At 39.8% G+C, this 14626-nt stretch overlaps 1 protein-coding gene across 1 annotated transcript in view; it reads left to right on the top strand.

Annotated features, from left to right (window-relative positions):
* The window catches only part of MAP3K5 (mitogen-activated protein kinase kinase kinase 5), a 228648-nt gene that overhangs the window by 151319 nt on the left and 62703 nt on the right, over window positions 1-14626 (top strand). The window contains exons 13-14 of the mRNA NM_001144081.2: window positions 1742-1837; window positions 7802-7883. Of these exons, the coding sequence (NP_001137553.2) occupies window positions 1742-1837; window positions 7802-7883 (178 nt within the window). The remainder of the gene's footprint in view (window positions 1-1741; window positions 1838-7801; window positions 7884-14626) is intronic.

The following is a 14626-nucleotide window of genomic DNA, read 5'->3' as shown; positions in this document are numbered from 1 at the left end:
GTTAAGTGTTTACAGAAGTTTATGAGAAACCAACTCTTGCCCATTTCAAACCAAATTAGTTGCATTTACTTCTGTTTGTCCCATATAAATAAAAATGAGAAAAGCCAGATTCCTGCAGACCTGTTATGCAATACTTTGTTGCTTTGGGCATAATGGTAATTGGTTTTGTTGGAGCATGAACTGGTGGAGTTGTCTGAGTCACTGATAATTGGAGTTTGCCTGGCAAAACCACCTGTTACCTTGTGAATGATGTGAACAGAAGCAGGCCAGACTGACTCATTATATATCTTTCCAGTCCATGCCTTCTCAGATAAAGTATTACTCTCCTAATATTTAATTTTTAAGACCAGACACTACTTATTGCTGCCTTTTTTAAGCCATCCATCTAAAAAAGTATGGTAAGTATAAATCTCTCTTTGTCATATTTATTTTCCAATGAGTTAATTTTCTCTAATGATGTATGGCATCGCTCCACAGCCTTTGTTGTGACTGACAATATCAACATGGAATGATCATTTGTGGCTACTGCCGATTTGTGTGTTGAGAAACTTGAGTTCCAGTGTGTGACTTCAAAGAGATCTAACTTTTCTTGGCCTCCTCCTCTATAAATAGAAGACAAACTATAGAAAAAAATCCAGCTGTCAGCGGTTTATCTTGCATCAGCTCATTTGGCATTTATTGAACGCCAGCTATTTGTCAAATGTTGAGAAGGATACAAAAATGACTAAGACCCGAACTCTTCCCTTGAAGCACTCACAACCCAGCAGGGCAATAGACATTTAATAACTAATGACATTACAGTATGAAATTAGCAGAAGTATGTTCAAAGACCAGAGAGACAAGAGGAAATCTTTCTGTTTCAGTTGGAAGTAGCGAAGTGAGATGGAGTAAGGTCTAAGCTGGGCCTCAAATGATGGATAGAATTGCTGCAAGAAGTGAAAAATGATGTGCATTCCAAATGGAAGGAACAGCAGATGCAAAGGCATAAAATAGGGATTGGAGAACAATAGCCCACAGACCAAATATGACCTGCTGCCTGTTTTTGTAAATAAAGTTTTATTGGAACTCAGCCATATTTATTCATTGTGTATTGCCTGAGGCTGCTCCAACAGCAAAACTGAGTAGTTTGGCCTTCAAAGCTTGATATATTTACTCTCTGGCTCATTACAGAAAATATTTGCCAACCCTTGGCGTAAAGGAGCGTGGCATGACTGTAAACTCAAAATTGTTTCAATTGCTGTAAACTAAATAACTGGCTGAGTCCAATCCAAGTGCTATTTGGTATTTCTTCACTCCTCTGTACTGTCTACAGGAATGAGCTGCTTTTACTGCCTCCACACATTGCCTTCCCAGCTTTGAAAGAATTTTATTGTTCGACAGATCTTATAGAACCAGAATCATCGGGTCTGTAAGCCAGCTGATATGTGTGCTTTTCTTCCCAGCGCACAATTTAGTGCTACGACAGGCAAGACCTGTTCTCCACACTAAGTTGTAGGCCACGTAGGTTATATGCCTGCAACACCCTGAGCAGCCTTATCTGTAGGAAGACAATTCTCAGAATATTAAATAATTTTAGTACTGTGGTACAGGGAGTGTCACTTGTGAAGTGCTATTTATAACATTTTGGTATAAACAGCATTGATATCATACTTGGGACTGAATATAAAAAGCATTCCTTTTTCATCACAATTCATGGAAGGTATTGAGATGACTGTGAATAATTCTCTTTTGTTTGTTTCAGTATTTCTAAATTTGAAGAACGATGCTGTTTTCTGTACGTGCTTCACAATTCTGACGATTTCCAAATCTACTTCTGTACAGAACTTCACTGTAAAAAGTACGTATTAGTCATTGTTGATGTGTGAAAAAGACTGTTCTTACCTGATCATTATTTTTAATTAGTGAATGAACATGTAGCTCCTGTAGAGAATTCATGGCCATGTGCTTATATAAATATTTCATTTGGGTTGGTATTTTATAATTATGTGGCTTGTTTAACTGAGAAATTTAGGACCTCTCTTTAATAAATCAACCTTTTTCTTAGTCATAACTTACTTTTCCACAGACAAAACTTGAACCAAATTTACTAGTTAATTGCCAAGTCTTAGGTCTCATTTTTAAAGAGCTCATGTATTCTATGGTTACCAAAATTTTCATTCTTGAATGAAATTCTCACCATTATCTACAACAGTGACTCCTAACTCTAGTTCATATTAGAGTCAACTGGTGGGCTCTAGAAAGTGTTTGAGCTGTACCCTGGACTAATTATATTGGATTTTGAAGTGGAGGAACATATTGAGTTAAAAACCAGTGATCTAATTTACACCAATAAAAGATAATCCAAAAATCCATGAATTGCTTTGTATGTTTGTGTTAACCTCCCTGGGTATATTTCTCCTGGGCTAATAACTGAGTTCTTCTCAGTGCCTAATTGTGGGGACCTGTAGAAATGAGTGGGTCTTCCAAGGTGGCTCAGCAGTACAGGATCCACCTGGCAAGCAGGAAATGTGGGTTTGATACCTGGGTCAGGAAGATGCCCTGGAGAAGGAAATGGCAACCCACTCCAGGATCCTTGCCTGGGAAATCCCATGGACAGAGGAGCCTGACTGGCTACAGTCCATGGTGTCGCAAAGAGCTGGATATGACTTAGCAACTAAACAACAAGTAGAAGTGAGTTACAGTTGGGACACCAAAGTGCAGTAAAAGCCAGCTTGGACTTAAAATTTTGTTGGGGGTTATTCTTATTCAAATAATCACTATTTGACACCATTATAAATGATTGATACACTAGCTACAATATACACTCAGTCTTTTTATCTTGGCACCAAAAATATGTATGCTTAATTATGATTCTTAGCTAAAGTTTTATCTTTAAAAGGCAATGCCAAAGAGTGCTCAAACTACCGCACAATTGCACTCATCTCACACGCTAGTAAAGTAATGCTCAAAATTCTCCAAGCCAGGCTTCAGCAATACGTGAACCGTGAGCTTCCAGATGTTCAAGCTGGTTTTAGAAAAGGCAGAGGAACCAGAGATCAAATTGCCAACATCTGCTGGATCATGGAAAAAGCAAGAGAGTTCCAGAAAAACATCTATTTCTGCTTTATTGACTATGCCAAAGCCTTTGACTGTGTGGGTCACAATAAACTGTGGAAAATTCTGGAAGAGATGGGAATACCAGACCACCTGACCTGCCTCTTGAGAAATGTGTATGCAGGTCAGGAAGCAACAGTTAGAACTGGACATGGAACAACAGACTGGTTCCAAATAGGAAAAGGAGTACGTCAAGGCTGTATATTGTCACCCTGCTTATTTAACTTCTATGCAGAGTACATCATGAGAAATGCTGGGCTGGAAGAAGCACAAGCTGGAATCAAGATTGCGGGGAGAAATATCAGTCACCTCAGATATGCAGATGACACCACCCTTATGGCAGAAAGCGAAGAACTAAAGAGCCTCTTGATGAAAGTAAAAGAGGAGAGTGAAACAGTTGGCTTAAAGCTCAGCATTCAGAAAACTAAGATCATGGCATCTGGTCTCATCACTTCATGGGAAATAGATGGGGAAACAGTGGAAACAGTGTCAGACTTTATTTTTTTGGGCTCCAAAATCACTGCAGATGGTGATTGCAGCCATGAAATTAAAAGACGCTTACTCCTTGGAAGGAAAGTTATGACCAACCTAGATAGCATATTCAAAAGCAGAGACATTACTTTGCCAACAAAGGTCTGTCTAGTCAAGGCTATGGTTTTTCCAGTGGTCATGTATGGATGTGAGAGTTGGACTGTGAAGAAAGCTGAGTGCCGAAAAATTGATGCTTTTGAACTGTGGTGTTGGAGAAGACTCTTGAGAGTCTCTTGGACTGCAAGGAGATCCAACCAGTCCATTCTAAAGGAGATCAGTCCTGGGTGTTCTTTGGAAGGACTGATGCTAAAGCTGAAACTCCAATACTTTGGCCACCTAATGTGAAGAGTTGACTCATTGGAAAAGACTCTGATGCTGGGAGGGATTGGGGGCAGGAGGAGAAGGGGACGACAGAGGATGAGATGGCTAGATGGCATCACCGACTCGATGGATGTGAGTCTGAGTGAACTCTGGGAGTTGGTGATGGACAGGGAGGCCTGGTGTGCTGCGATTCATGGGGTCACAAAGAGTTGAACACGACTGAGTGACTGAACTGAACTGAATGTATAGTAAAAAAAAGACTTGGAAATAAGAAAGAATTCCTAGCACGTGTATTGTTGACTTTTCTACTTACACTTGAATTCTCAAGGCTATTCATTTATTTCAATGATAATTATAGCTAAGATTTATGGAGTACTATATAAATCTTATAGGTCTATATCTATTTTAATCTTCAAATAAACTTTATTAGGTATGTAATATTAATAGTTTTGTAGAAAACAGTTAAAGAAAAAAGTAGAGTCTTGGAGAGTTTATGCTTTTGAACTGTGGTGTTAGAGAAAACTCTTGAGAGTCTCTTGGACTGCAAGGAGATCAAACCAGTCAATCCTAAAGGAAACCAGTCCTGAATATTCATTGGAAGGACTGACACTGAAGATGAAGCTCCAATAATTTGGCCACCTGATTCAAAGAGCTGACTCATTCGAAAAGACCCTGATACTGGGAAAGATTGAGGGCATGAGGGGAAGGGGACAACAGAGAATGAGATGGTTGGATCGCATCACCGACCCTATGGACGTGAGTGTGAGCAAGCTCCGGGAGTTGGTGATAGACAGGGAAGCCTGGCATGCTGCAGTCCATGGGGTTACAAAGAGTCAAATATGACTGAGCAACTGAACTGAACTGGAGAGTTTAACTAGCCTATAATCATATATAGCCAAAAAGCATAAAATTTGGGATTTGAACGAGGCACATACAACTCTGGAATCCAAGCATCTAAAAATTACCTGTGCTCCCATCCCACCAGAAGTGTATTTTCTACTTAGAATGTTCACGTTAGAAAATTTTGTGTGAATAGCTGATGGAAATCTTTACCCCAGATCTTTAGAATTTGTTTAGGTCTTTCATGTTCTTCTTCCTTTTGGTTAAATTTACTTGTGTCTTTAACTCATCAAGATATGTCATCTTCATCAGAGCATACTGTCATTCTAATCAGGTTTGGGATCTTTTTTCTCCGTATCATTAACCTCCAAGAAATGTATGTATAGAGGAAGGAAGAGTGAAGAATGTAGTGTCACAAGCAAACTCCAGAGAGAGGCTCCCAACTCCCAAATGGACATTGTTGGGGACCTCCCTGGTAGTCCAGTGGTTAAGACTGCACTTCCACCATAGGGGGTGTGAGTTCAATCCCTGGTCAGGGAACTAAGATCCCACATGCTGCACAGCCAAAATGTAAAATTAATTAATTAAATAAGGTCCCTGGGTGCTGTTCTCTTGGGCACTGAGTCCTTTGTCTTTTAGTGCATGTATTAAAAAACAAAACAAAATGAACATTACCGATTTTGCTCATTGTCGTATTTCCAAAGGCCAGAACAGTGTTTATTCCATTAGACACTCAATGGTATTTGTTGGATGGATAGATTAAAAAAAAAAAAGCACTGTATAAGAAAAAAATTTTTTTCCTTCCTATGTAGGGAAAACCCCAATTCTTCCCTACTATGTTTCTTTTCTGTGTGTCTCCTTTATTCCTCACAAAACACCTCATTTCTGATATTTCTTATCCTCAAATGTGTGGAGATTTTCCCCCCACAACAATTCTTTGTGACACCTGCAATTGAACTCAATTGACCTGGAGGTAGAGTGAGATCCCATAGGCTAAGGGCTCAGTCCCATAAGACTGTTTCTTCCCTTGACTTCAGGTACCAGTTCCAAGCCCAGGTTATCACCACCTGTGTTTTAGACAAATCAGTTATAGCTCAGAGGTCCTGGTGATACCCTTCTTGGGTTTGATTAATTTGCTAGAGAGGCTCACAGAACTCACACTTAACGTTCATCAGATCATTAAAGGACATAATACAGATGAACAGCCAGATGAAGTGATTTGTAAGCTGAGGTCTGGGAGGGTCCTGAGTGCAGGAGCTTCTGTTCCTGTGGAGTTGGGTGAGTCACCCTCCCTGTGTGAATGTTTGCACCAACCTGGAAGCTCTCTGAATCCCTTACTATTGGTATTTTGTGGACGCTTCCTCACATGTGTGTGTGCGTGTGTGTGTGTGCGTGTGTGTTTGTGCATGTGTGTGTGTGTGTGTGGTCAGTTGCTCATTCGTGTCCAGCTCTTTGCAACCCCATGGACTATAGCCTGCCAGGCTCCTCTGTCCATGGGATTTTCCAGACAAGAATACTGGAGTGGGTTGCCATTTCCTCCAGGGGATCTTCCCTACCTAGGGGTCAAACCGTGTCTCCTGCATTGACAAGCGGATTCTTTACTACTGAACCACCTGGGAAGCCCCATTCCTCAAGTAGGCATGAATATGAACAGGTAATAACTCCACTTCCAGCCTCTCTCCCATCTATGAAGGATGGGAGGTAAGATTGAAAATTCTTTCAATCTTTTAATCATGTTTTGGTATAATCATGTTTCAGGCTTTTAATCATGTTTTGGTATTTCTGGTGATCAGTTCCCATCCAGGAGTCATTCAGAAGCCCGCCTAGAATCGCCTCATTAGAACAAAAGATGCTCCTGGTTCTCTATCACTTAGGAGCTTATGAAGGTTTTAGGAGCCCTGTATCAGGGACAGGTCTAAGACAAATATTAGAATACAAGATGTTCCTCGTACTCTTATCACTCAGAAAATTACAAGGATTTTAGGATCTCTGTGCCCAGGACCTGGGGCAGAGGCCAGTATATTTATTTTCTATGCTTTCATAGGTATAGAGATAACAGAAAAGTTCTGAGTTGTGGTAGGAAGCTTTTCTCGCCACACAGTAACCTGTTCTTTCCTTGGGCTGACTGTGCACCGCATGACCTACCCGTGATATCATCAGCCCCTGTTCAAAGTGCCTCCCTTACTCCATGTCTGGACTAGAAACCATTAGCATCCCCTCTGGAGGGACAGACTCAGCTAGTGCCCAGAGGGAAAATCTGTTTCTTGCCATAATTTTTTTTTTAAAGCTCTGCAATGATCTCCAGAAAACAAAACAAAACTTTACAAGAATAATTACTGAAGAAAATGTTTATCACCAAAAGAGAGGTGGCTTCTGTCACAAACATAAAAGATAGCCATTCCTGGTTCACATCAGTATTTTGCAGACCGTGTATAGGGGACCCCACATGGATACTGAGGTGCTCAGGCTGAAGTTTCAGGAACTGAGATCAAACTCTAACTGAGTAGTTAGAGACACTACTTCAGAAGGTGGATGTTTCTGTTATGTCCCGTTTAATAATATTAATAGCAAAACAATAATAGTTAATATTTAATGAGGAGTGCCCTGCCTTGAGCACTTTACTAGTCATTTTCATGTATTCCCCACTTACAGTTAGAGAATGAGTCTCAGAGAGATGGAGGAATTTGTCCCAAATCGTGTAAATACTCCCAATCCTGGTCTTATACACAAGTCCACATTCTTTACATTTCTCTGTCCTTGTCCAGCCTTACCATTCTGATTGTGTAAAGTGTCATGTTACTATTATCTGAAGTGTTAGACATTGTCTGAAATTTCTGTCAAATTATACTAACCTGTGTTTTCTTTTTGGAAAACCTTATTTTTCACACTGATGCTCATACTTTATTGCCTGACTCCTCTAGATCCCAGCTTTTGCTCTGAAGTCACTTTAAAACGTGCTTGGATATATTTAATATGTTAGCTATTATGAGTGACCACATACCCATTTTCTCTGTAGGTTTTTTGAAATGGTGAACACCATTACTGAAGAGAAGGGGAAAAACACAGAGGAAGGAGATTGTGAAGGTGACTCCCTGGAGGTAATTTTTACAAAATTTCTCTTGTGGCTAATTTTTTTAAGTGATCTATTTCAAGTTTTACTGAAGGAAAGGTGTGTGTGTACATGTGAGAGAGAGAGAGAGAGAGAGAGCAGGCATGTTACATGAGTAGTGGTGAGGAGTAGAGAGTCTAGAGTCTATAAGCTGTTCCTTAATGTTAAAAACAGCTTTGAGAATCCCTTTGGTTAAAAAGGGCTAAAAAGCAAACATCACAGAGCTCTTAGGAACGTCATGTTTTTGTATCTTACTTATAGAGAGTAACTATGCTTTTATCTCTGAGGGTGTTGATAACCCTCAATGCAAGAGTCATAGTGCCCTTGCATGTTTTTCTTCTCCTCTGAGATATGCTGCAATTCAGACCAGCAAAATTTCATGAAAATTCTGAATGATAGAAGCGTTTGCATCCCTCATTCATATGCTTACATGGAGAATCTGAAACAATAGAAGATAAACAGAATAAAGAGAGGATATGATAGCACTCATCCCGATGCTGTTCCTTTCAATCTACCCTTCCTTGTGCCTCCTGGGTGTAGTACACTGCAGACACCCGTTTTTCAACTGTGTCCATTTTCTCCATCCTGTCTGTCTGCTGTGTGTCAAAGAGTGTTCTACCACAGTGAGGACCAGTACTGGGGAGGTTCAAGAGTGCTGACTCTCACACTGGGGCATCTTCAGTGTCTGAAAGATGACATTTCTCCAGACATGAAATGGGCCTCTGCTTTCTCCAAGCCCTTCCCATTTTATGACTTGGGAGAGAATTCTAAATTCAAGAAGTATTGAAATTTACATTTAAATGTTTGAATTTTGAAACATTTGAAATTTTCAATTATTTTCAAATAATTGAAAATTAAATTCAATTTAATATTGAAATTTAAATGTTAAAGTGAAATTGAACTACAGCACCAGTCTGACTGGTATACTTATGTTTTAGATCACCTTGATACTGTCATCTTGTATACTAGCAGTGTACTTAAGTTTTATGTAAGCATAGTGGTAGGGTAACAATCGAAGGAAATTTAAATATAACAACCAATTGTTAATTATGTCTATAATTAAATTCTGTAATTCTTTAGCAGTTACATGCATGTGTATATATGCTAAACTGTTTCAGTCATGTCTGAGCCTTTGCAACCTCATATGGAATGTAGCCCACCTGGCTCCTCTGTCCATGGGATTCTCCAGACAAGAATACTGGAGTGGGTTGCCATACTCTCCTCCAGGGGATCTTCCCAACCCAGGGATCAAACCCGAATCCTTATGTCTCCCATTGGCAGGCGGATTCTTTACCACTAGCACCACCCAGGAAACCCCGGAAGTAGCATAGCTTTGTTATTCCTGAATAGGCCTAAGGCTTTTTCATTTAAGTTATAAAAAGATGGAAGAAAAAAATAATCTTCTTTGGAAAAAAAAAATAATCTTCTTTGGAAAAAAAATAATCTTCCCCATGTACTAGCTTGCTGTCTGCAGAAGTAATAGACAGTACTTTGTTATGCTTAATATTTTGCAATGTTATATTTTCTTATTTAAGTGGTTATGTTAGAAACTAGATATCTTGACTTCCACATCAGTGCTCTTTTGACTGTACTTCATTATCTCTGTTTTTATTTGGGTTAAATTTAGCATTACTTGATACATAGCAACTGCCAGGGTAAAAGTTAACAATGAAAATGAAACAGTTCCATTAGTAATAAGTTATGAAGTGGATAGATTGGAAAACCCCTGAAGTTATTTTACAATAACATAAATTGCTGAGTTTAAAAAAAAACAAAACAGCGATATCTATTCTTTATTATTCCTCTTGAAAAGCAATCCGTCTTATGATAAATGTACATAGCGTGGCCAGACTGTGATAGCCAGGTTGGGCACGCCTGGTCTTCATAAACTGACTGAATCATCAGTTCAGAGACTCTGCTCTAGAAACTCCTTTAACTACAGGCACAGCATAACATGGCTTGAATTCCCTTAGACTTTGTGGTGAATTACACTGGCTAATTTTTCTAAGACTGGGTCTCCTGTACTGTTAGAGGGACAGGTAGATTGCTTTTCAGAGAGCCGTCAAGAAGACCCCGGGTCAGGATCTCCCGATCTGTATGCAGTGGTAATCAGTGGGGTGGGCCCTGTGAGATACCCTTCCTGATCAGACAGTTCTCCTGCAAGCGCTGAGAACACTTACCAGCTAGATAAGGAGGGGAAACATTCAGTTTTTCTTCCTAGGAATGTCCGGGGGTTTTAGTAGATCTGACCTCACAAAAAACAACTCATACCGTAGAGCTCTCTGATTTATCAAAGTGCTCCTAACCCACTCTTCTCAAGAAAGTGTATGCATGCTTAGTTGCTCAGTAATGTCCAACTCTTTGCAACCCCATAGACTGTAGCCCACCAGGCTCCTCTATCCATGGGATTTTCCCAACAAGAATACTGGAGTGGGTTGCCATTTCCTCCTCCAGGGGATCTTCCCAATTCAGGGATAGAACCCAAGTCTCCTGCATTGGCAGATGGATGGATGCTTTACCACTGAGCCACCTGGGAGGCCTTCTCAAGAAAGTGCAGGGACACTATTCTTTTAATGTTAGAAAAACACTCTGATCCTTCTTATACGTCATTTGTGTTCTATCCGAATAATTTAAAATCTCTGACACAGAATGGCTTCTGCAGTATTCCCAGTGGATTGTATAGTCTATACAGTGAACTCAAGCATACTTGTTTTAAGTATTTTGGCTTAGTTTGCTATTATTGCTACAACTAGTGACATTGCTGATGTAGTCTTGGGTGTTCTGGTAGCATGACATGAATGAATGGATACAGTGATGTTCTGGGTTGTGAAGATGATGATGTCCATCTTGGCTTTCCAGGCCCTTCATGGCCCTCCTAGTCCCTTCATGGCCAGAGCACCTATACAACATGAGTTATTAAATAACCTGAACTTATATTTTTGCATAACTTATGATAACTCCATTATAGTCTTGATCACATTTCTTAGATATTTTCAATATTCATGACTAACATTGTGTGTGCATGGGCTAAGTCGCTTAAGTTGTGTCCAACTCTTTGTGACCCCATGGACTATAGCCCACCAGGCTCTTCTGTCCATGGGTTTCTCCAGGCAAGAATACTGGAGTGGGTTGCCATGCCCTCATCCAGGGGATCTTTTGGACCCTGGATTATGTCTCCTGCATTGGCAGGTGGGTTCTTTACAACTAGCACCATAACATCAGGTTTTTAGTATTCTAAATATTTGATTAAAATTTGTTCCTTAATTTCATTACTGCAAACTGAACTCAAACTTCAGGCTGTGAATGATATACTGAAAATAATTCCTTCTCTTCCTATTCTTTACAGTATAAGTGAGAAGGATTACTTTGGTGTTTAAGATTTTATATGCAGAATAATTATTTTCTGATCTTCACCTCCATTTGAGATAGAATTCAAATTGGCCCAAAACAAAATTAAAATTTTAGAAAGATCAGATGTTCTTTTTAAATGTTTTTTAACTTTTCATGGGGTGATAGCAGCATTTGGCAGACATTAGCTATTAATGTGGTTCCATAAACCACAAATTTGAACTAAACCTTAGACTTCCTGGTGTTTGAAAAACTTACCTAAAGTCCAAGTTAAGCTTTGCTTTTCTTTCTGATTTTGAATGCTTTTTATCTGAAGCAGTACAATTGTGGGAGGGATTCAGGCTTGTTTGGGTCATGGTCAAACCCTTCTTCCAATTGATCAAACCTGACTCTACTCTAGTAAGATCCCTGTTCTGGGGTCAGAGGCCTTGGGTTTTAGCTCTGACTTTGCCAATAACCAGTGTGATAACTTTGGACATAATTCTTACTCCTGCTGGATTAAGATGATACCATTCCTTAAATGAGAGTTGAACAAGAAGATCTTACATGTCCTTTCCTAGCTCACATTTTAAACAAATTTCAAGATTAGTACAAACTGTACAAGGTTTCCTAAATATAGCTCAATACCACTGTCAGAGGGCTTCTCTATTTTTAAACAGAAAGAGAAACAACTTCTTTTGATTCAAGGCCATGTTTTTGATTCAGGGCTATCTTTTGAAATGGAAGAGGTATGAACCCATAGCTTAAAGAACTTATTATATTAATAAATTTACACTGAACTCATTGAACAATTGATTGTAGTCAACTGTCAGGGTTTGAACACTTACCATCCGTGGTCCGTGTTTTTGTTCTCCCAGCCTTTCATGTCTGTACTAAGAACAAGGGCATCTGCACAGGTACCAAAGCCAGATACCTCCGAGAATCTCTGCTCCAGTCTCACAGCCAGTGTTTCTTCCAGCCCCTTCATTCCACTGTCAGTCCTCTATCTCACGTCCTCATCATGTCTCATATGGCCTGTTATCTCTCCTGCCATCAATAACACTGGCCCTGCCATCACTGGAGAGATCTCTCAGGCAGATTTAATCCTGTGACTTCCCTAATTAAAAAGCTTTTTTATTTTCTTAAGTTTTTTGTTTAAGAGTATAGTTGATTTACAATGTTGTGTTAGTTTCTGTAGTACAGCAAAGTCAGTTATACGTGGACATATATCCACTCTTTTTTAGAGTCTGTTCCCATATGGGTCATTACAGAGTAATGAATAGAGTTCTCTGTGCTATTCAGTAGGTTCTTATTCGTTGTCTATTCTGTATATAGTAGTATGTATATGTCAGTTCCATGTAAGTTTCAGTTCCATGTAAGTTTTTCTACATCTGTGACTCAACTTCTGTTTTGTAAATAGGCTCATTTGTACCATGTCTTTAGATTTTACATATAAGCATATGATATTTGTCTGTCTGACTTAATTCACTCAGTATGACACTCTCTAGATCCATCCATGCCACTGCAAATGGCATTTTAAAACATAAAAATAAAAATCTTTGATGCTGTTCTTTTTAGAAGATTTCTGCACCATACAATATTCTTATCTCTCTGGCTGTAACCTACCCTTTCCTTTCCACCCTGCCGTCCTGCAGTGCCAAACTCCTGTCCGTTATTCAAACAGCCATGCTGTTCCAGCCTGTGGACTTGGCATGCAGATGCCCAACTCCACATGCTTTTTCTCATTTGTTTTACTTGGTGACTCTGCTCTAACTTTTTGAGATACAACTCAAGGGTGCTTTTTACCTTGAACCATTTTCACCACATCTTTTCACTTTTCTCTGCCCTTAACAGCATTTTTGCCCCGTCCTCGGCCCTAACTCTTTTCATTTCCCTGTAGTTCAGTAGCCTGCATTGGACTATTTACATCCCAAGGCTGGACTGTTGCCTTCTTTCCCTTTTCACCCCATCGTCTTGCGGGGGTCAGGCATCCAAGCCGTTCATTCCAAAGGCTTAGAAGGGTTTGAAGCTGAGGAGTGACAAAACCAGAGTTGTTTAGACAATATCTCAAACTGGGAGGAGAGGGATAGAGATTGGAGGAGGGCAGAGTAAATGCTGGGGAATGAGCTTGATGATTGTTTAATCAATGTGAAGTCAATGAAAGAATGAATACCATAATCAAGCTGAATACCACAATCAAGCCACTCTCCGCCCATTTGCTTAATCTCTCCCTCTCTCTTTTTTAGTTGTTTGGAAGAAACCATAAATTACTGAGTTCCTTTGGTGTTCAGCACAGAATGTGTTGCCTTCCTCTTCATGCCTCTTTCAAACATACAGATATTCTCCTTCCCTTTTCCCATGGTGCTCCTTTTTCTTTTATGCATTTGTACATCACTGTTTTATCAGAATGGGCATCCAATTGACACAAGCCTGAAGTAATCATAGCAGCTGGCCCTGTGAACCTGTTTCTGTGTCATTTCCAGGCTGCATAGAGAGGAAGTTGCCCCCTGTGTGATGGATTAGGAACAAGTAAGACAAATGAAATGTTTTCCTTTCACTCAAACATCTGCTGGATGATGAAACCTTACCATTTATTTTTTGATGATTTGCCTCACAAACATTAACCATGAATTATGGTTTAGAATTCATTTAAATCAATTCAGAGTCACCCAGTAGCACACTGGTTTGTTTTTCTTTGGCCTTGTGTTTCTATTTTTGTACAGATCTGGCTCAGCGGTAAAGAACCTGCCTGCCAGTGCAGGAAAGGCGGGTTCAACCCCTGGGTTGGGAAGGTGCCCTGGAGAAGGAAATGGCTACCCACTCCAGTATTCTTGCCTGGGAAATCCCATGGACAGAGGAGGCTGGCAGGCTACAGTCCATGGGGTCATAAAAGAGTTGGACGTGACTTAGTGACTAAACCACAACCAGACCTGAAGCTGATCACCCACAGTTACTGCACTGCCTTGGAATAGCTGTCACTATGGTGTTGTATGATAAGAATATGTTTGTTACTCATTCATTCGTTCTGTTGCAAGAAAAAGAAACTTTTTTCCTCTGTCAACTCATGTTCAGTGATTAGAGGCCTGCAAATTAACTGACAAAGATTAACAGGAGAAAAGACAACAGTTTATTCCTGTGTGAGGGAATATGCAAAGAAGTAATTCCTGCATAGCTAGATTTAAAAGTTTATTTATCTTAATAGGAAAAGTCTTTGGGACTTCCCTGGCAGTCCAGTGGTTGAGACTTCACCTTCTAATGCAAAGGATGTGGGTTCAATTCCTGGTCAAGGAATTAAGATCCTACATGCATCATGGCCAAAAATCCAAAACATGAAACAGAAGTAATATTATAACATGTTCAATAAAAACTTTAAAAACTGGTCCACATCAAGAAAAAAAGCACGGT

Source organism: Bos taurus, chromosome 9 (genome assembly GCF_002263795.3).
Source record: "Bos taurus isolate L1 Dominette 01449 registration number 42190680 breed Hereford chromosome 9, ARS-UCD2.0, whole genome shotgun sequence".
NCBI lineage: Eukaryota > Metazoa > Chordata > Mammalia > Artiodactyla > Bovidae > Bos > Bos taurus.
The sequence above is the reverse complement of the archived record's forward strand: the minus strand, read 5'-3'. Positions and strand labels throughout refer to the sequence as shown.